This window comes from Pleurodeles waltl, chromosome 1_2, assembly GCF_031143425.1.
Source record: "Pleurodeles waltl isolate 20211129_DDA chromosome 1_2, aPleWal1.hap1.20221129, whole genome shotgun sequence".
NCBI lineage: Eukaryota > Metazoa > Chordata > Amphibia > Caudata > Salamandridae > Pleurodeles > Pleurodeles waltl.
The window spans coordinates 672,816,004-672,839,424 of NC_090437.1; the positions used below are offsets into that span (position 1 = coordinate 672,816,004).

The window sequence follows — 23,421 nt, forward strand, 5'->3', positions numbered from 1 at the left end:
CAGTTGAAGGGAACCGCTGGTTTTGCTGTGACCGGAGACCAGTAGAAAAGTGGCAACTTGTTTTTGGCTGCACTTCGAAGGACATCGATCTTAGTGCTCAAAGTCGCCCTACTGTGTTTGTGGACAGAGGGTTATTCCCAGGAAGACCCCTGCCAACTGCATCAGAATCCTGTATTCCTTTGCAGCGGAACGACTCCATTGTTTTTATGGTGGTTCACCCATAGAGCCTGGGACTGGACTGGAGACTGCAAGGTAACTGTCCTTCTTAGCCTTACTGGCTCCGTAGACTTGTCCCTATTGGAGTTGGTAGCCCACATCAGGTGGAGTAACCCAACACAACTTTACAAAAGTAACCACAAACTGTGGTAGTTGCCAATGTTTTTGCACGACTGGAGTAAAAAAGCAGATATTTATGATTTGTTTATTAATGTTTATCTCTGGAAACCTCCTGTAGATTTACTTCATTTTGGTGCCTTCAAATTCATAAAAATAAGATGCTTTCATAAATTGGTGTCAGATGTCCTTTGTGTTGCATTTCTTTCTTATTCAATTGTAATAGTACTCCAAAATGCTTTACACTTGTTTCTTTGTTTAAGCCAGACAGCTTGAAGCCACAGTTACCCATGGTTGTGCTAAGGTTTTACAAATGATCCTGGTTGGACCCAAGCCAGGTTTGTTAGTTTACTACATAGTTAGGTGTCACAATCACACCGTATAATACATATAATAAACCGCATTTCTTCACAGATGATAGAAAGGCTTTCAGCGGCAAGCGGATGGCCTGCAGCTCCAGAAGGTGGATGAGGAGCCAGGCCTCCACTGGAGACCAGATGACTGATCTCAATCTCTCCCAAGTGCCCATCCCAGCCCAAAAGCAATGCATCAGTAACCTCTGTAAGCTCCGGATGGAGGAGGGAGAGGGGCCTGCCACTGACAGAATCGCAGTGCAGCAACCACCACTGCAGGTCTTTTGCGGTCTCCACCAAAATATTGATTTGATCGGTTAAATTCTCCCTGCTGCCTGACCACAGGGACTTCAGATTCCTCTGCAGAGCCTGCATATGCCACTTGCGTTCCTGAGCAGCAGGATGCAGGAAGCCATCAGGCCTTGTAACCTCAGTCACCCTCACTGAGATCCAGGACAGAGGCTGAAACATCAGTATCATAGCCAGAATGTCCTGGACTCTGTGCTTCGAAGGGAAAGCATGAACAGCCCCTAATCCAGAATGGTTAAGATAAAAGAAGTGTCTTTTGCAGGAGTTAGGTGTGACTTTGACACGTTTATAATCAGCCCCAACAATTTGAGAAGGTTTGCCAAAATCTGGATAAGGGTGACAATTGCCTGTGGTGAGCCTGACTTCAGCAGCCAGCCACTGAGATAGGGGAAGAGGGGAATCTCTTACCTCCAAAGATGTACTGCAACCACTGCCATCACTTTCTTAAAGAACCAAGAGGCCAAAGGGAGACAGCAAACAGAAACAGTTATGCAGAAATAAGCGTTCTGAAGGTTCAACACTACCATCCAGTCTCCAGGGCCAAGAGCAGACAAGACCTGTGCCAGGGTGCGCACAACATCTTCCCTTGCACACTGGCATTTTTAAACTATTTTTGAGGTAAATGTCTCAAAGAGATGAGGGGTGGCTCCAGGTCCACGTCTGTGGGACTGAAAAGCACTGTCATCAGTGAGTGGTGCCTATCACTCTGCATGTCACTTCTGGAGTTGAGCGATGTCTGCACTAAGGTGTACAATGCCACCCACCAGTGCACAGTTGTGCTACTTGAAAATTTCCTTCTCCAGTCTGATGTCTCGGAATATTCAAGAGGTGCGGAATCTGCAGTTAGAAGGATCTAACAGAAATAATTACACTGGACAATGATGATCTGATGGAGGCCTATATGACAGATCGACCCCGGTAGATAAAAGGGGGCTGGGCATGATTAGTATAGATGGGACAGACTGGGAGGGCCCTAATGTAAAGGGCTAACACCACTTTTTCACTCCCAGACTTTCCAAATTAAGGTGCAGTGCAAAACAGAGGTATGTGGTATTTCTGACACCTGAGTGACATGTGAATTGATGCTTTTTGTGAGGCTGACTGACATCTCTAGATGCACTGAATACTGCGGATACTTCACCCCGTTTGGTACCACTGGGATGAGTGGTAGAGGCGGAATGAACAGGTAGATACTCATAACCAGTTCACCCATAGTGCATTGCCCATGGACTGAGGGTGCAGGTACCAAGAGACAAAGGCCCTCATTCTGACCTTGGCGGTCGGCGGAGAGGCGGCGGTCGGACCGCGAACAGACCGGCGGTCGGAAAAATGGCATTCTGACCGCGGCGGTCACCGCCGCGATCGACCGCCACTTCCCCACTCCGACCGCCACGGCGGCATGACCGCCGGGCTGGAGTTTGCGCACTCTGGCCCGGCGGTCGTCCCAAGACCGCCAACGGTATCATGACCCTGCCTACCGCCGCGGTTCCTGGCAGTCGGGAACCGCCATGCGAACCATGGCGGTAAGCACTATCGGGGCCAGGGAATTCCTTCCCTGGCACTGATAGGGGTCTCCCCCACCCCCCACTACCCACCCGAGTCCTCCCCCCACACCCTCCACCCCCCTGCCACCCCCCAGAGGTGGTACGAACCCCCTCCCCACCCCGACATGCACATACATGCACCCCGACATGCACACACCCCCAACATGCACATATACACACCCCCTACACACACATACACAACGGGGACACATACCCGCACACATACATGCAGACATGCGCACCTGCCGAACAGCACACATTACCCATAGACACAGCAGCACCCCCCGCCCGCATACACGCACTCACACACCCCCTCTACACACTCACACGCACACCCCCATGCACGCCCACATCACACAACACCCCCCCTCCCCCTCCCCTCACTTACCTTGTGCGTTGGTCCTCCGGGAGGCGACGGGAGCCATGGGGAGGTGACCGCCAACAGAACACCGCCAACAGAAGACCGCCACACAGATATGTGGGTCGTAATTCTGTGGGCGGTGTTCTGCTGGCGTGGCGCTGGAGGTTGACCAGTCTCCACTTTTCCGCCGACCGCCAGTGTGGCTGCTGGCGGTTTCCCGGCGGAACGCTCCCAGCAGTCGGAATGCGCACAGCGGCATACCGCCGCGGTCGGCGGTCTTCACCGCAGCGGTAACTCGGCGGTCTCGCGAAAAGACCGCCAAGGTCAGAATGAGGGCCAAAGTTTGTATATTTTGCATTTTCATGAGCGGCGAACAGGTCTAATGTTGCAGTCTCCAACTGCTGAAAGTACTTGCAAAGGATGGGAGGGTGGAGTTTTCACTCATGGACTTATTGATGTGCCCTGCTGAGAAGGTCCGCAAACTCATTCTCCACTCCTACAAATGCTCCGCCAACATATACATTTTGTTATTGGTTGCCCAAAGCCAAATCACCTGAGCTACAGCAGGCAGCTAGGGCGAGTGGGTGTCTCCCTGCTTTTCGATGTAAAACTTGGCAGTCATGTAGGCTACCTTTATTAGATGTTAGCATCGCTGAGTGGTCAGTGTGTAATCCAGTACTTGCCAATGGAACTACTAGCCTTTCTACAATAAAAAACATTCAGGTTTTTACTGTTGGGACACATAAAAACACACGTCCTACCTTTTAATATACAGCACCCTGCATTAGGTCTCAAAAGGACTAACTCAGGGATGACATATTTAAAAAAAAGAAGGTCTGGACAGTGTCATGAGTTTAATTGGCAAAGTCGAGTTAGCAGTTTAAAAGTGCTTTACCAATCTCAGGCACATGTGTAACTGGGCATATGGTACAATCACTATGTATCAACAGTTTCATGATAGCTCTAATAATTTAGCGACCGTGTGTCTGAAAAAGAGGCAGCAGCTGTTGGAATGAGTATGTTTTGCCTGTTGTAGCATTTAAAAATGAGTCAATGCAGGGCTGGACATATTGTGCCTCAAGATGCCATTTTTTTCCACTGATAGCGCAACCTAGGCTGTGAAGTAGACACACTTCTATTTCGCTGTATGCGAGGGATTGTCATTGGCTGCTGCTCTTGAACAGCCATTCGCCTACGTATGGGAAGACATATATGGCTTTTCTGCACAGGTACACTGCTACTACCACTAGGAACTCTGTAAAGAGCCTCAGAGTGGTAGTGACTCGGAAGGATAACAATCTTGAACTGGTAGTGTTTTCATGAACCAAAGGTACTGGTGATGAGGTAGGTGGATTGGTATCAGAAAGTGTGCATCTTTCAGATTCAGCACTGACATGAAGTTGCTATGGCAATGCAACTGGATCATGTCCTGTAAAGTGGCCATGTGAAAGTGTTTGGAGAGGATGAACCTGTTCAATGGCCGAAAGCAGAGGATCATATAGGGCAAGCTGTTCTTCTTGGGCACCAAAAAGTACAGGGGGTACAATCTTGTGCCGCATTGGTGTGCAGGTACTGGTACTATTGCACCTTTTGCAAAGAGCGCTTAAATCTCTTAATCCAGGTGACACTGGTTTGGATTCAGTAAATGACGGTGGGGTGGAATGTTTGGTGTGGTTGTGTGAAATTTGAAGAAGTACCCTTTTGACATAATGCAGAAGGAACCTTGGTCTGAGGTGATGTTTTCCCAATGAGCTAGGAAGTACCTGTTGCCCAGACAGGTGTGATGTAGTTGCTGGGATGGGAGAGGGCATCGCTGTTTGCGGCAAAGGCACCCTCAGAGAGCCGCCTCTGCCCTTTTTAAGTTCCTTTTTCCGATAAGGCCCTCCTTGAAAGGTTTTATGCTGCTGGGTGTCCTGAAAGGACTGTTTGTGCTGTTTGGGGGCAGGGTATCCGACCTGCATCCATCGCCCCTGATTTGGTGCCTGCGGAAGGCAAATCTGGGTCTCCGGTACTGTAGGGTGAACATAGATTTGGCAATGTACATGTCCTCTTTGATTTTTTCGAGCATCTGGTTGACTTGGGGGCAAACCGCTGCACCTCATCAAAAGGGACGTTCAAAAGGTGCTGTTGCACCTCTGGCCTAAATCCTTACACCCTATGCAAGGCACGACTGAGGAAGAGGATGTGGTAAAATATGCCTTGTGGTTGTAGCTGCCATGTTTAGGGCACATCTAAAACTGCCATTTTCATGGCTTCCCCTCAGGAACTCCTGACCTCATTTATGATGGGCCTCTGGTAGTTGCTTTACCATCTTCGGCAGGTCCTCTCAGAGGCACCAGTCATATCTATTGTGTTTGTAATGTGCAATTTGTGGTTATCCCAAGCACTGCATGCTTTCCACTACATCAATTTGCTTGGACTCCTTATCAGGCAGAGGGGCCTCTCTCGTGGATTGCATAGCAGCCTTTTTACAAGCAATGTGAACAAATAAGGAGTGTTGGCAACAATATGTCCATGCACATTAAGCCAGGTCATTGGGAGCAGGCTTATATTTCTTCTCTAATCGGGGAGTGACCACCCTTGCCTTTACCAACTCCTTAAAGGTGTTTGTGGTCAACCTGAGGATTCCCTTCAGCATGGGGAGGTAATGGACCTCCCACTCCATCTTAGACAGGGGCTTGACTAAGACTTGATGAGTATGCAGCGCTCTGCATCACCGCATGATACACAGTAGTATCATCAAGCATGGGTGATTTGGCAGGCTAAGGCTAGAGATTGACATTGTTTTGAAGATCTACAACCTAGTCCCCTCAGGGATCCTCTCCCTCCTGTGCCTGAAGGGCTCATCATAGGGGGTCCTCTGGGTAGTAAGCACTACCTAGGTCTATGTCAGTGTCTGGTGGGTCAGGTGGAATCCCTGACTATTTTGGGGCCTCACAACATGGATGGGTCAAGTACTGGTTCCTTCTTGAAGGTCAGCCAGCCCAATGGCCAATTGCATCCTCCATCAAAATAAACCAAATCCAGGCTAAAACATTGTCGACGTTTCGCCCCCCTCTTGCTCTCGGGCCAACTCCCGGCTCCAAAACGGGTCTTCATCAGGACTACACGATAGGGGACATCTACATTACTTTATATCAAAATATCTATATCCACCATTTTCCTGCGCAATCCACCAATCCCAAATCCATATGATTGAATCTCCCAGTTTTCTTCTTTATTTGGAAACACTCCCTTCCTTTTTTTGGAAGCCGGAGAGAGCCGTCTGAATCAGTCAGGAGGATTACTGGCTGTAGCAAGGCAAGAAAGTTAAAGTGGATGGAGTGATTTATGTAAGACATTGGGCATGTTTCCAAAAATCCTGTTTGAAGTGAAACTGTGATTCAATATAGTAGAATGAATAACCAACAGGCTGATATTGAGATTTTCAAATATTTTCTGGATTGGTGTAAAGGGAGATGATTACTCTTTTCTTTTCTTTCTCGAATCACGAGTACTTGCTTCATTTGCACTTTGTTCTGTCCTTTTTTTCCTTTTTGTTATGATGGGGGATTGTATATAATGTGTACATATAAGAGGAAAGTATATATTTTGTTTAAATAATAAAGGATGGTTTCCTCAGCTCTGCATATGTTGTTATGAATGGTGGGATTGTTCCTGTTTATAAATGGTCCCTAGCGGATCTTTGTTGTTTTGTAATAAATTCTACCCAGATCCCTTGGGGTTTGTTGGGTTACCCTCTGTGGTTAGCAAGGTACACTTTAAATTAGGCCCATAGTGTCTGGTAATGCAAACAAACAGTAAGTCAGGCACCTTTGAAGAAAAACAAGTTACAAATATCCGGGGCACAGCAACACTAGATAGTAGGAGATGGACAGCATGTGTATCACACAAATATATATACCCTGAGCAGGCTATATTGTGCTACACAAAATCAACAAGGAGATCACTGGGTGGCACTGATGTGGGTAAAATGCTGGGATTTTCTTCAGATAGACCTCTGCCACAACGTACAATACATAGTATCATCTATATAAATTCCTATATATAAGGTCATATATATAAGGTCCTACCTACTGGCGGTCACCAGCAGGTAGGGCCTAGTTTCCACAGGAAAAGCATTTTTTGACTTAACTATATCTTTGGTACCGTTTGGAAAATCTTCAATAATTTTTCCAAAATAGGTCTTGTTGGGTCTTTTTGAGCTTGGAAAGGTTTGGGGTTATCCGCCAAGTGGAGGGCAAGAAAACAGGAGGGGTAAAAAAAGAACGTTTCCCATGTTAATTCCCATAGGGATTTTGAATAGGACTACAGCCAGAACCGCTGGACGGAATTACACCAAATTATGCAAACAGATAGCTATGGGTCCAGGAGGGACGCCTTTTTTTAAATTGGTATAAATCTGTTCTGCAGTTTGAGATATAAGCACAGATCTCATTGGCTGCCTGCACTTCACCAATATACATGATCGCACCTCACTGAAATGCATTATAGTGAACATAAAGTTTCTTACCTGTAGGTGTAGTTTTGCAGCTTGAAGAATTTTCTGGATTTACATGCTATGCATTATGCCACCATCTAGCGGTTGGGTCTGGAATTTTCTACTATTTCACCAAATTTTTGTCTGACTTCTTTTTCTACCTTTGTTTGTTGGTGGGCGTCGACAGAAGCACCATTTGGTGTACCATTGTGATGTTGTTGTACTTTCTCCAGATGTTCCTATCTTAGTTCGCCATCTTCAGATATTCTTCCTTTTTTTTTTTTCTTTCCTATCTTCTTGGTTGAGATGGGTGGGATGCTTGTGAATCCAGAAAATTCCTCAAGCTGCAAAACTACACCTAAAGATAAGAAACTTCACTGTAATGGGTTCTTGTGATCCGGATTTAAAGAGACTATGGAAACACCTAGTATGGTGATAATGTTCTTTTATTGTGATAGGGATTTGAGGGGGTTTTAAATTTGGTTTGGGGTCCTTCATGACCCGTGTCTCTGTTATTGTCTTCTTCTCCGTTAGTCAAGACAATGAAATGTCTCTTTTTCTTTTCCTAGGGATTCCCGGTGTTTGTCTTGATCCCACTTTTGAGAGGGAGGCGGTGTTCCCCAGAAGAAAGATGAAAAGAAAATACAGGTAAGTGTAGACGTTGGGGTTTGAGAAATATTTTCTATATAGGTTATTTGGAAGGTGAGGACAGGGTGTGGATAGGTGTGGGGGTAGCCGTTTATTTAATCATCTCGTGGTTCACCTGCCCGTGACTACTTATTCTCTCTCTCTCTTTCTCCTTAATACTACAGGAGGGTGGTTTACTTCACCCCCTCCTGACGTGTGGTTAGGTTATTTAGAATCCTTTTAATTTAATTCCGCCTCCGCTCGTCCCCTTCCCTGTTCCTCGTCTCTTTTCCCTTCCCCTTTATCTACCCGCATCCAGTCGGGTAGGATTTTTACAATTAGGTACGCTCGTACCTGTGAGGGCCACGCCCCTCCTGGGACGTGGCAGCGTTGTAAGGGTTCCTTGGGTTTCCCGGTGTCTTCCTCCTCAGTCTCCGCTTCTGTCTCCGACTCGTCTCCTCGCCCTCCAGGCTCCGCTCCGCGTCAGTCACTCCTGTGGATGCCGTCCTTCGTCTCTCTCCGTCGCTTTTTCCTTCTGATTCCCGGATATCGGGATTGTACGTCGCTTCCGGGTCAGTGCTCCTAGCGGTCGTACCCCCGGGGTATGCGCTATCGGGTTCAGCGTTCCGATGCGTAACCGTGGCGACAGACGCCCGGTTACATTCATGTTTTGCAGCGTGAATCTTCTCTGGATTCACATGCTGTGTATTGATTTGATAGCAGTTTACTTACAGCGGTGGCAGGGTTGAAGATGGGCATTGACTTGTGAAAAGATGCTTTAGCACCCTTTGCCCCACTTGAGCTCCTGTGATCATTTGATTGTCAATGCAATAATGCTTTGTAAATGTGTGCACTGATGACCATGTCGCTGCCATGCAAATTTCCTGTAAAGGAGTATTTGCTGGAAAGGCAATGGTTACCCCCTTTTTCCTGTGTGGAGTGAGCTCTTGGTGCTATTTTTAATGTCTCTCCTGCATAGGTGTGACATAACTGAATTACTTGCGTAATCCATTTAGCAATTGTGATCTTTGTAACTGGTTTTCCTAAGTAGCTTTTTGAAAAAGATACAAACAATTGCTGAGTTTTTCTGAAAGGTTTCATCCTTTCAATGTAGTACATAATGGCATGTCTTGTGTACAATGCATGCAGCTTCCTATCAGCGTGTCTCTTTGGATCTTCAAAGAAACTTGGAATTTGAATAGATTGATTAATGTGACACTGGGAAACCACCTTTGGAATGAAGTGTGGATCTGTTGTCAAGACAATTCTGTTCTTGTGGATTTGAAAATAGATCTCTTATATTATGTGCCTGCAATTCACTAACCCTGCGTAATGAAGTAATAGCTACCAAGAACGCAGTCTTTGAAGTTAGCGTCTGTAATGTAGCTTTACGCAATGGCTCGAAAGGCTGTTTTTTTGCGTTGTGAGAACTAAATTTAGGTTCCATGTGGGTGCTGTTACCGTTCTTGGTGGTGCTATCCTCGCTGCACCCTCTAAGAATCTTTTTATCACTGGTGCTTTGAAATAACTTCTCCCCATGTGTCCTCTTGTATAAGCCACTATTGCTGCTGGATCAACCTTTAATGATGACTAGGTTAGACCTTCTTGTAAAAGATGAGTTAAATATTTTAAAATTGTATTTTCCTTTGTGATTTTCTTGAGTAACTTATTTTTAAAACATCAAAGTAAGAATCTCTTCCATTTTGCCATATAACATTTTCTTGTCATTGGTCTTCTTGTCTCACTTAGTACAGCCATTGTATTTTCTGGTAACTTCATGTGACCGAATTCTAAGTCTTCGGGAGCCATGCCACTAATATGAAATATTCTGATTCTGGGTTAAACATTGTTCCCCCTTCCATTGTTAGTAGATTCTATCTTTTTGGAAGTTTTTGGCATCTTCCGCCCATTGCTGTGCAATTAAAATCATGGTCATGTGACTTCTCCTGCATTTTTTAATTACTTTGTACTTTGAGGGAAAAGTGTATGCAAATGTTCTTGACCAGTTTATTGAAAGGGCATTCCCCAGAGACGGTGTGGTTGTTTGGAGGCAAAGTTTTGGCATTTTGAGTTCCGAGATGTTGCAAACAGATCTATTGTTGGTGTGCCCACTTTACAACTCTCTTTCCCTGGTAGATGTAGTGCTTGAATCTCCCTGTTCTTCTGAATTGCCCATCTCCAGAGTTTCTGAGCAAGCTTCAAGAGGGGTGTTTTATTGTCTGTCTGAATTAATATTGTCTTTCTTTATAAATGTACCTGGAAAGCTTTCAAAGCTAGATAAAACACCATTAGTTCCAGGATGTCTATGTGTTGTACTGCACTCTGATCCCTCCAGATCCCTTTTATTTGTAGGGAACCCATATGTGCCCCTGACCTTTATGTGAGGCATCTGTGGTTATTGGTACTGACTAAGTTGGTTGCAGAAAGGGCCTTCCTTGTGTAATGCTTGCCCTGTCGAACCACGCTATTTCTCCCTGCACCTGCGTGGCAATCACCAGATCTTCCCAACTCCCTATTGCTTGTGACCATTGATTTTGGAGTCACTCCTGGATTGGTCTCATATGCAGCCGCACATTCAAAGATCAAAGGAATGCATGATGCCATCTTTCCCAATAAATTCCCCACTGTCCTCGCTGTCAGTAAAGGAGAGTTTCCTCCAGGAGGGATTGAGTTATTTTCTCATTGGGAAATGCCTCCCTTGAATAGAGTTTAGTCTTGGTCCTAAGAATATCTTCTCTTGCTCTGGAGTGAATTTATGTTTAATGAGAAACCTAGAGAGTCAGAATATCCTGTCTGCATTCCTGCTAGGGGTGTGCTCTCACTAAACAGTTGTCACGGTTAGGATATGAAAGTATACCTATTCTTCTGAGATGTACTGCTGCTGCAGCTAGGCACTTTGAAAATACTCTTGGTCCTGATTTTATTCTGAAGGCTAGTACTCTGAAATGATAATGCCTTTTGTTTACCACAAACCTTAGGTGTTGTTTGTGCTTTACATTCATTGGAATATGGAAGTAAGCATCCTTTAAGTCTATAGTTCCCATAAAATCTCATTTTTGCAATTGTGGAATAACTTCCTACAGAGCGGTCATTTTGACCTTGTGTGTCTTTATAAACTTGTTGATAAATCTGAGATCTAGGATTGGGCACAGGAATCCATCTACTTTTGGTATTAGAAAATATGTGGCCTAATTCACCTTGTTGAGTTCTTGCTTTGGCCCCACGTCTATTGCTTGCTTGACTAACAGTTTTTCAACCTCCTTGAGAAGTCGGTTGGCTTCCTCTTTGAATGAATCTTTTTTCTTTGGACCCCTTGTTGGTGGGTATTTGATTCATTCTATGCAATACCCAATTTTTACTGTGTTTAAAACCCATTTGTCTGAAGTTATTTTCCTGCACTCCTGGAGAAATTTTTGCAATACCCCAACCACCGGTGTGTGTGAATGTACTCAGAGTTTTTGCTGTTTTATTTCACAGATGGTGTAGGTGATATTGTTATGGTAGTAGTGCAGGCATTTGTTTGCAGGAGTTGAACCTCCCCTAGCTGGTTGTCATCTTCCTCTAGCTCATCCCTGAAAGGGATTTCTCCCTTGTGGTTGTTATGACCAGTTTTGTTGTGAGTAAGTGGCTTGTGTGCAACTGTTGAAGCCATGTTGTGAACTACTCAACTCAATGCTACCCCTAGAGGTTTGTCTTCCTGCTGAGAAAGATCATCTTCGTATTTCTCCAAAAAACTGCAATGGGCCCATGGAATTTGCGGTTTCATTGTCCAATCATTAGCTGGTGACCAGATGTGTCCACTGCATTCAGCTCTGATTTTAAGTAGGCATTTGCTATGTTCTTTCCATCAGATGCGCTGCCCTCTTTTGATACTGCTCAGGGAGATGGTTCATTAATTCTCCTATTTCCTCCCAATGTTGGTAGGTGTGTCAATTGATCAAAGCATTGGAGTTGGCAATACGCCACTGGTTTGCTGCACTCAGTTCCATTATCCGAGCCATGAGTCCCATTCTTTTTCTTTGTCTGAGGGTGGCCCCAATGTCGAGAAGATATTGCCCCTTTTCCTTGCAGTCAACATTATTATTGAGTCTGCTGGGACAGTACCTTTAGTGTACGCCGGATCTTTTGAAGAGAACTTATATTTCTTTTCTGCCATCGGTGTGACTGCTCTACAAGTATCTAGCTCTTTAAATGCTTCCCTACCCTGATCAAGAATACTTAGAAGCATCGACAGATATTGATTCCTTGCTTGACTTGGCAGCAGTGTTTCCAAGAAGAAATATTACTGGGGTTTATCCCCTTCAAACTGTACATTAAACTTGTCTGCCGCATTTTTAATGACAATGTTGTACATGGCAATATCATCTGGGGGTGAGGGTTTGGATGGATAGGTCTCTACATCCTCTTCAGGCGAGCCCCCCTCCCCAAACTCTTCCCATTGATTTTCCCATAATGTTCATCTTGTTAAGGTTGAAACATACCTTGTTCTTCCCCCTCCTCAAAAAAAGAGTTCCTCTTCTTGCTCTTGAGGATCTGGTGTGTGAGGGGCTCAAATTTCCTTGACTTCTGGCTCCAGAAACACCTTGTCATCTAAGTCTTTTGAGGGATCCTGAATCCCTTCAGGCTTTCTCCAAATTCATTTTTTTCTTTTGTATTAGAGCTGCCATTTTGGCCTCGAGCATTTTCCTGTTCTTTGCGATTTTGACGGTCCGCTCATCAGGACTGGTCGACAAGTGTTTTCTTTTTCATGTTGAAATTTCCTTCATCCTTTGTTCTGACCGGGAGCTTCACTGACCAGACTGTAGTTGTGGCCTTTTGACGATGAAACGACTTGAGCCTGTCCGTCCTTCAACGAAACATGTTTTTTTCAGGCTTTTACCTACCGGAAACCCCCTTGAGGGCTCCGTGGGTCTCCCTTTCAGGGGACATGCCTGTGGGCAGTGAACGTTTCAACACCGAGGCTCCCTTTTGTAACCGCGAGTCAGATTTTTTCAATGCTGGTGCCTTAGCGGAGGTCAGGAATTCTCTTACCTCCTTTCGGCTCTTCTTTGGCACCTCTTCTTTGATTTTGATGATCCTCGGATCACACACCAAAGGTTCCCCTTCAGCTCCCTCTGCAACATATATGTCCTCGTTGCTTGAAAGTCCCAGATCTCGAAGGGATGGTGTTGATTTTTGGCCTTGCAAAGCGTGGTGAGCCATCATTTGCCTCTCTCTCACCCTCAGTGCCTTCAGCGCAAACATGGAGTAGGCGTTATAACCTTAACTCCGGTGGTTGACAGGAAGACAAAGATTACACACTGGATGCCTGTCTTTCTGGGCATATTTGTAAAGGTAGTTCTTGCAGAGTTGGAACTTTTTTTTTCACCATCATGGCATGGGGGGGCGGGGAGTGGGTGGTCCATCTGGGCATGCTCAGCCATCTGTCCGTAGAGAAAAATAAATAGGAGCTTGCACTTTCCTCGTTATTGTCCACTCCCAGTTGAAGATACTGAGTTCTTCTTACTTCCAAAAGGTTTCCGCTAAGATTTTCAGCAAATTCTTCGAAGTTCTTCCTTGAGTTGGAGACGTCTCTACAAGAACATCCAGACCCAACGGCAGAAAAATAATCTGAAGATGACGAACTAAGGTGGAAACATCCAGAGGAAGTACGACAACGCCACAAAGGGACACTAAATGGTGCTTCCGTCAATGCTCAATAACAAACAAGGGCAGAAAAAGAAGACTGACTAACAATTTGGTGAAATAGTATAAAATTCCAGATCCATCCACTATATGGCAGAATAATGCACAGCATGTCAATCCAGAAGAGATTCACTCTGCAAACCAGCAGGTTTTGAGGGTCTCAATAAGGACCTGAAGGGTGATGATAAATTTTAGTTACAATATAAATCATTTGTTGATACTACCATACTAATTTTAGGATTTGTAGCGTGTTCTAAAGTGATTTTACCTTGTAAAAAAGTATTCTGCTTGGATTTCATGAATCATGTTTGAGATAAAACTGTTTTCTCATGATTTTCCCATAGAGGTTATGGATGGTGCTTCAGAAGCTAAAATGAGAGCATATTTTCTGTAAATTCACACTACCTTTCTTAGCCATATGAGAATGAAGTCTGACATTCTCAGTAAAGCATGTACTTTGAGCAGCCTGTCCGTTGATTTCCCCTGTGTTCTACTGCAGCCTCCTAGAGTGTTATAAAGAGCAACTAGAGCGCTAACAGTCTTATCTATTACAAAAGTGTGGCACACCTGAAGCCATCTTGACTGAATTAAACTGGTAAAACCTAAAACATTTAATTTAGAAAGGAACAAAATTAGGGGGTTCATTTTGTCATAGAAATTATGGTTAGTGTTGTAGAAACACAAATTAGGACATGTTTTAAGTGAGTTATCAAATATCTTTCTCTTCTATTTCATTAAAACATTCTGACATGAAGACTGAAACATACACTTTCAAAACCAGCAGACTTCCAGTTAACTTTCTGGTGATCAGCAGCTTACAGCGTCCTAATGAGCAACTAGAGTGCTAACGTTCTGAATTTATGCCAAATGTGAGGCACATCTGAACCCCATCTTGATGGTATCAAAGTGGAAAACTGAAAGCATTTTCTAATGAGGATACTCAAGTAAATAAGGACACTAAGGAGCTTTTATGACAAATAGGTCTCTCAAGATGGTCAGCAAAGAAAAAAAGAACCCAAATTTAGCAACATCACCCAAGTGTAGCCCAAGTAAAGCCCCATGACATAAGTGTGCAAAACACTTAATTTCATAGTCTTTTTGCAGTTTTGTATAGCGCAAACTTGACTCAAAGGTATTAGAGTGCTTTAAATGAGCATCGGTAACATTACAAAAGGGCACATTCATTTTGGGTTTAGGCATGTGGAGATTAAGTGATGTGCTCAGAATCATAAGATGTCGAGCTGATGCCGAAACTCAAACTTGGTTCCCCAGTTGCAAAGTCTGCAGCTCTGCTCCTAAGAGAATGTGGAGGATAAAAAAAAACACAAAGAAAGCAAATAATTAAAAAGTGCCTTGTAGCTATTTGAGAACTCAGATAATATCTTAGAATTTTAAAGCACTAACCATAATTTCTATGGAAAGGCCCTCTCATTTTTATAATTTCTAAAGGAAATGATTTAGGTATTACAGTTTTGATTATGTCAAGATTACGCGAGGCATGACACACTTTTGTAATGAACATAGAAAGTTAGCAACCTAGTTGTTCACTAGACTACTGTGGGGAGGCAGAGGTCAGGGGCACGGATTCAGATAATTGAGGGCAGGGATGAGAGTGCGATGGAAAGCAACAGGGAAGGGAAAGGGCCTTGCACATGGGCAACAGACTGCAGAGGGGAAAGAGACAAAGGCAGCAAGCTGACCTTTCCTGGCAGAGAGTTGGAGTATAACAGACCATGAAGGGCAGGAGAAAGGTGGCAGTAGCAGCACACTCAACCACGCGGGGCAGGACGGAGGGGCTGGTGCATGGCCTTGGACAACAGAGAGTAGGGATGAGGTGGATGGGCGGTAAGCTAACTGTTAAGGGCAGTGGCAGAACCACTGCCACACAAGGCTGTAAATACCCCCAAGGGCTTCAACAGTTATTGAATGATTTAAAGCTTTTTTTATGAGCATCAATGATACTAAGACAAAGTACATGGTTTTCTCAAAGGGTACTTTTAAGCCTTTTTGAGACGTATAAATGCTGGGGAGAATCACATTGAAATGGTTCCATCCTTTGACTATTTAGGTATAAGACTCACTCCTAACTTGTGCTGGAAACCACACCTTGAGAAAATCCATCTTCTCCTTATCAAACAAACCTCAAATATTAAAACTATTCACAGAAGGAGAGTCTCCAGGAAAGTGGCCACAGCACGCGAAATTTGCAATAAAAAAAACTCTGAGATCAGTCTTATATGGCGCAGAAAAGTGGGGATGTGGGAACATTAATTTATGGGTAGCAGAGCATCACTTCATATGATCTCTTATAATTCTGCTGGTGAGTGCCCCTTTAACCCCAGTTTACCTATACTATAGAAGGATTGCCCAGAAAGTTGTGTCGACTCCTTATGTTCTGGCATCGGCCGTGGCCTACAGATGCTTTAGTACCATATCAGGTGGGTCTCGCCGAGCTTACCCAGTCTTCGTGTGCTAGTACAATTCCCTGGTTCCGTTGTTTTAAGGAACTCCTGACGAGACTGGGGTTAGAAATATACTGGAAAACGCCAGAAAAGTTGGCCCATACTACTGGAACACGAACTGGAGAGATCTATTGGGGAACAACCCTGGTGGAAGGTGAGATCAAATCCACAGGATCCTTTAGTTCAGCTTTTGTAGACCAATATGGACACACAATCGATTAGATTATTCCATCTCTTGCAAGGAAACTGTTTCTATAATTCAGATAGAAGGCACTACCCACAAAACTATATTGTAGAAAATGGCTCATCCAAGTTTCTCTCGATAACGTGTCCAGTTTGTAGGGGTGGACCCGAAATCTTGGTGCACTTACTTACTTTTGCCCTCAATACAAACATCTGAGGTCAAGGTGGATAATCCCACTTTGCAGAAGCATCTGCTCTAGGCACTACCTTGTGGCTTTTAGAATTCTTAGTACAGACACAAGGCGAGTTGTGGTGTTTGGAGTAGCAAAATATTTAATAGCTCTTTGGATCAGGCGCTCAAAGTGTATAGAGTGATTTTATTTATGTTACCACTTTTGGGGAGTTTTTTTATTTATGGCTTTGATATGTATCAAGAATATGTTTTTTGTGTATTTACTGCTTTTTATATTTATTTAGGTTTTTGATATGTTGACTTCTGTAAATTGTACTTTTATGATCTTTGCAATCGAAATAACATGTTTATGATGATGATGGCAACGCCCCATGGAGGGCAGGAGAAGGGCAGGGGCAACAAACCAACCATGCAGGACAGACAAGAGAGGCTGTAGAAATATAACAGACCACTGAGGGCAGAAGGAAGAGGCAGTGGCAGTACAACAATACATGCCCACATGCCAACAGGCCCGATTCAGGCAGGAGACTCCTGGTGTTTTTAAAGCCCAAAAGGCCTTAATTTATTTACCTCCTGTCTAAAACCTCCTCCTTTTCAGTGTAAGCCAAAGGGGAAAATCAGTTCCCCATTTGCTTTCAAAATCTCGCTCTTACCAAGATCAAAATGTTGACATGTACGGTACATTGGATCATGGAGGGCAGGTGGAATGGGGTAGGGACATGGACTCTGATAACAGAGGGCAGGAGGGAGATGGGCAGGGGCACCAAACTGACCTTATAGGGCAAGCGTCAGGGATGGCAGCAGCACCACACAGGGGCAAGAGGGATGGCAGTGCAGCTTAACGGACCATGGAAAGCAATAGGAAGGGGACAGGGCCATGCACGTGGACAACAGGCAGCAGAGGGGAAGAGGCAAGGGCAATAAGCTGACCATACCAAGCAGACAGGAGGGAGAGTTGCAGCATAACAGACCATGAAGGGCAGGAGGGAGGGGGCAGTGGCAGCACATCAGACCATGTAGGGCAGGAGGGAGGGGCTGGTGCATGGACTCGGACAACAGAGGGTAGGGAGGAGGTGGATGGGGTAGAAAGCTAACTATTCAGGGCAGGTGGAAAGGGCAGTGGCAGAACAACTGCCACACAGGGCTGTAATGAGGGGGCATGAACTCTGACAATGGATAGCAAGGGGGGGGGGGGACAGGAGCAGCAAGCTTCGTTGGGGGCAGCACAATGGCTGGCTAGCCCTGTGTTCCCTCCCCTCCCACCTCTCACCCCTCCCAGCAGTGCAATGTGATGGGCATCTTACTTAATATTTAAGAAAAAACCTATAAAATCACTGGAAAAAAACAAAGGTTACAGAAACGTTATAGTTCAGAAATAGAGTAAAAACAAAAATACTTAGAAATTCACTAAAAAAAAAACAATAAAAAAAACAAAGGTTACAGGGACTTTATAGTTTATACTCATGACATCTTGTTTGAAATCATTGATAATAGCACTGTGACATTTGCAGCAAACTTATAGATGAGGATACTATGCATGATGGAGGCGCGAGTTATAGTTACCTTAGGGCACAAATTATAGTTACTTGTAATAAGTAACTATAACAGCTGAATTTCTATGGTTTTGTACGTGTAAAATCTGAACCTAACTATAACGTCCCTGCAACCTTTGTCTTTTTCAGTGAATATTTATCTACCTATCTATCTAATGAAAAAAACAAATAGTTAGGTTCACGTTTTACCTACACAAAACCATGGAAATTCAGCAGCTATAGTTATACTTATATATATATATATATATATATACTTACGTTAAGAAACTTTACCTTGTAGCCTAAAGTGACTTTCCGGCACAAGTTATAGATTTTTTCAGATAAGTGTAACTATATGGATAAATATAACTGCTGAGTTACTATGGTTTTGTGTGGGTAAACGTGAACCTAACAATAATGGCCCTGTAATCTTTGTTTTTTTTTTCTCAGTGAATTTCTATGTTTTTTTAATGTAAAGTAATAAATACTATATGTTAATATAACCACTGCTTCGCACAGCCTTTGGCCATGCGCGGCAGCGGTTGGCAGCAGGACCATACCAGCGGCCAGTCACTGTACCAGCCCCCGTCCCCCTACTCCTTACCACACATGCACTCAACTCCATTCTGCGTATGGCAGGGGTAAGGTGTGTGAGTTTTTTTTTTTTCCAGTTGGGTTTCATATCCACGGATACCCACGGATCTACGACTCTAGAGAACTATATTTTTTTCCTTTGATAACTCCGAAACTACAGAAAAGATTTGCACTAAATAACAGAAAGTGATCTTTCTGGACCAAGATCTAGCTTTCTTCCAAATTTGGTGTAAATTCGTTTAGCGGTTCAGGCTGTAGTCATGTTCAAAAATTCCAAAATCCCTATAGAGACTGCATGTGGAAAAAAGTGTTGTGGGAACCTCCCGTTTTTCTCAGTCCTTGCTTGAGGAATCAACTGGAGACTTTCCAGAAAGCAGTTGAACTAATTAGTGCCTGAGTTTTTAAAATTACGTGAAGATTCATCAAACGGTGCCAAAGTTATTAGCAAAACAAAATGATTTGTCTATGGGAAAAGTTGGTCCTAACTATAACAACCTAGTGGCTATCTCCAGTAGATAAGATATGTTACATACACCTATAGAAAGATACACAAACATCCAAGAGGGATTGTACAACAAGTCTGAACTTTGAAGAAAAAAATAAGTATTGAGGCAGAGCCGGCCAGATCCCAAGATGCTTGCTGAACCTTCCAGCTCAGGGCTGTGTGCCCATCTTTTCTACCATCTGTGTGCCCCTGGGAGATTTTAGGTTCTAAGGTCAACGACAATGAACACTGGACAGCCACGCCTGCGTTGGCTGAATTTTGGTTTTGATTTGTTCCAAAATCTACGCAGATGTGCCATGACTCTTGAAGGCCAGTTGAGGCACTGCACTAAAGGCTGGACTAATAAACAATGCTGATGCATTAGTGACAACCAGCCCTGAGAAGTAGGAGGCCAGGGGCCACTGGGGTAGCACCTGAGCTGAAGAGGCCTAAAGGTAATGGTGACATTGAATAACACTGTCACAATTGGCAGGGAAAATACAGGATTCACGGCGAGAGAATTCTGGACACAGTGACAACTGGCAGCAATGAGGAAGAACAAAGAGAATAATCTGTGCAAGACTGTGCACGCAAGGAAGAAGCAATGGGGGCTGGTTCTCTGAAGGAGGAGAGAGGCTCATGAAGGGCAAACACCTGTTGCTCAGCTCTATTTCCAGCTTGAAAATGGAGCTACTTGAGAAAATATGTGGTGTGGTCCAGACTGTGGAGAAACAGCTGTGAGGGCTCAACAAAGAAACAGAAGCCTGGCTGTGTGGAGGGCAAGCTACAGACCATGGAAGAACTGATAGCTGCAAATGCTAATGAGCTAACAGAACTGTTCTCCTTTAAATCTGGTGGCACAGAGGCCTTGATGCAACTTGAGTCGAGAGTGAAGAATCTGTGGAGGGGAGCCAATTTCAGAGTGCTGGAGGTGCCTGTAGCGATATCAAATGGCATTCTGTATGTCTGGATGAAGACCGCATTGAGAGACTTGTTGGGTAAGCAGGAAGCTGAGGTCATCTTGATGGTCAGGAAAGTCTGCAGATTACCTGCAATGTGAGCAGGGATGGTGATTGTCACAAGACAGGAGGAACAAAATCTTATGCAGAGCCATCCAGAAAAGGGTGGTAATGGGGGGGGGGGGGGAGGACAGACTTTTTTTCCAGATATGAGTGCAATGGATCTGTTAAGTAAGGAGCTGCTACAAATCAAAAGGACTATTGTGTGGAGAAGATTAACAGCTGTGCTGGGCTTCCAGATTCATCTACAAGATGAACACCAGTGAAAAAGATGTTTCTTTACTCTGTGGACTCAGACAAGTCTTTCCTAGAAGGACTGCAGCTGTAAAATGATTGACCGCAGGGCGGTGAAAAGTTTTCCTTATTTGGTGGTGTTGCTCTTTAGAATGGAGACTGAGGATAACACCCTCATATTGGGGATAATAGCTGTGAGGCAGTGTTGGAGTAGGCTGGTCCTGGCTACATGCCCCCTCCCCTTTTTTGGCCATGGGGGACTGGGGTAAAAGAAGGTTTGGGGCAGGGGCCAATGGCCTCCCTCTCCTTTTTATTGCAACTGGCCCTGGGAATAGGGTCCCCAAGCTAATTAACGGTTGGGGTGAGGCCTGCACACCCCCTCCCTTTCATATATATGTTTTGGCCCCAGAGGATGGGGTCTCTGGGGCCCAAAAGTCAAACCCCTGCTGCAGATACAAAAGGTTGCACACGGTGTGTGGTTGGCAGTCTGGGGTTGGCTGCATGCAGGGAGTTGGAATAGGGCCTGGATGCAAGACAGGCCTGCTGCTAACCCCACTCCTTGCACGACCAAAGGCTATGCACAGCATGGGGTTGGCTGCCTCTGGTGATTGCCTGTAGACTTGCATGCATGGCCAGCTTTCTGGATTCAATACAAAGATTTATAACGTGTAGTACACTTCTAAACACCTATGATGCATACTTACACCATTAGCTGGACATAGGCTGTTCAGAATTAGGTATAAAAGTAATATTGTAGTTACCCGCCACAAGGTAAACTATAAAATAAACTAGAATACTCACTGGATGATGTCATCAGTGATGTCATTTGAAATATCATCAGTGGTGTTATAAATGTCACAGAAGATGGAATGAGTGATGTAATATGGCATGTCATAAGCAGTGCATGGTGGGCGTAACTATAACTGGTGAATTTCTGTATTTTTTTTTAGTTTCAAACATTAATGTTGTCAGGTTGTCACTGACATATTCACCTAAATATAACATTACTTTAACCTTTGTTTCAGTGAATTTGTAAGGTTTTCAAAAAAACAAAAACAGCTCTTTTTATCACACCTAACCACATTAGTTTAACATTTGTGTTTTTAGTGACAATACTTTAACATTTGTGTTTTTCAATGAACACACATATTTATATATGCATACATATACATATATATATATATACATACGCACGCACACACACACGTATTGCACTCCACAGATAATGAAAAATCACACAGACATGAGTGAACTTGACTGCATCAGCTACAGCCTAACGATCCATCACGGTATGCAAATAGAGGAAACAGAAGTGTGGCACAGCGCTGTTAAACTTATAATTCTTAGAAGAGTCAGACTATAGCTAGTATCTATTTGCAACAGGAAGTGTAAATTGTAGAGGCATTCAAATCCCAGGGAAAAACACCATAACACCATTCACTAGTGTCTTCAGAAGCTGGTCCTGTTGAAAGCGGCCAGCATTACAATTGAGACAGTTAAGCACGTATACTCTGACATGAGATCAAATTATACATTAAATCCAATACTCTGTTTTTAGCAAATGTTAGTATACACCACAAGAACAAGGGAAGAGTTGCTAGGAATGATGTTTAATCAATCCCACCTGGGTTTCGGCACACATTATGAGCCCGATACCTTAAACCTTTGCAGCATCTCAAGGAAAGGATCAGTAGTGTGTTTGGTGCATAGACAGTTCATCAGCGTCATCTCAGAGTTTGGCGTGAAGAGGGGCGGATTACCTGCCCATCACCTGAGCCTTCTTGTGCCTTCCAGTTTCGTTAAAAGGAGCACGCCATTGATGTGAAGAAGGAACATGGACATAAGAAGTAAGGTGATTCCTCTTGGTGCGCCTCTGAAGTGTTGAAAATATCGTCTCACAAAGAGGCAGACACAATGCCTGTTTCTTTCACAAGTAGATCATGTTTCCTAAGGTGATGAGTACAGACACAAGATGGGTCCCTTAATATAGGACCAGTTTTCATAGTAAGGCAACCTGGGGGTACACAAATTTCAGAACTCAACACTACCGGGGATTTTACTGTGCATTCTGATACTGGGCAGAGGGAACCCTCATAATGTTTCACTGTGAACCTCAAAGAATCACTGTTAACAGGCAGCTACATGAGGACAAAAAGATGAAGAGTAAGCTACTCACCTCAATCAATACTGTTTGCCATGTTATTACATTCCACATCATTCTTCCATTCAGAATGAGTGTTGACTGTGCTACTTTAGATCTAGCATTAAGTGCAAGTTCGATGCTGGATCGTCTCAAATATGAACGAGCAGAGCACGTCAAACCCTGAATTTCAACGTCAAAATGTTTATGGAATTTCTAAAGAAGCTGAAAGGTATAATAGACTACTATAGCCTTAGAACCCGCCGTAGCGAGCTCTACCGGCTATTAAAGGCCTGCTCCTGCATTAAAGGCCCCAGCCGAAGGCGAGGGCCTTTAACAAGGGAGAGGGCCTTTAATAGCCGGTAGAGCCCTCTACGGCGGGTTCTAAGGCTATTAGAACATTCTGCCACTCAGGGCAGAATGTTCTATTAAATAAAACAAATTCCTCACGGAGCCTGAGGGGATCAAAATCCCCTCGGGCTCCGTGAGGCTTTGTTCACAGCTGTTGCTGTGAACAAGCGAACATTGGAATGTTGGCGCTGCGGGCTTTTACCGGCCAGTAAACGCCCGCAGCACTCCACTGTTTTCAATGGAGCTGCCAACGTTCCAATGTTCTAATTCAAATGTAAAAGGCAGGCCATAGACTCATTGGCTGACTTACCAGGTAGGCACTAAACAGCATCCTCTCTGATGAGACATTCTGTGTCTTGCTCATCCGTCATGCACGCACTCTTGCCTCTTCTTAGGACTCACCGTCATCCCTACTCCCAGGCACTACCTTTCTGTATTTCCATTTAGGCACTCAATATGTCCAACTGCCACACAATAAAGGACTGTCTGTCCATCCCCATGAACATTCATGATTTGATTCACTTGGAGTCTTGCCCA

At 44.3% G+C, this 23,421-nt stretch overlaps 1 protein-coding gene across 2 annotated transcripts in view; it reads right to left on the minus strand.

Moving 5' to 3' along the window:
• SLC10A7 (solute carrier family 10 member 7) overlaps positions 1-23,421 on the minus strand; it is a 661,109-nt gene that overhangs the window by 103,070 nt on the left and 534,618 nt on the right. The window contains exon 9 of one of the 2 annotated variants that reach the window (XM_069242618.1): positions 14,885-14,987. The exons of the other annotated variant lie outside the window; for it this stretch is intronic. Coding sequence (XP_069098719.1) covers positions 14,947-14,987 — 41 coding nt within the window. The 3' untranslated portion in view covers positions 14,885-14,946. Of the gene's footprint in view, positions 1-14,884; positions 14,988-23,421 lie in introns of those variants that run through there. 2 annotated transcript variants of the gene reach the window in all.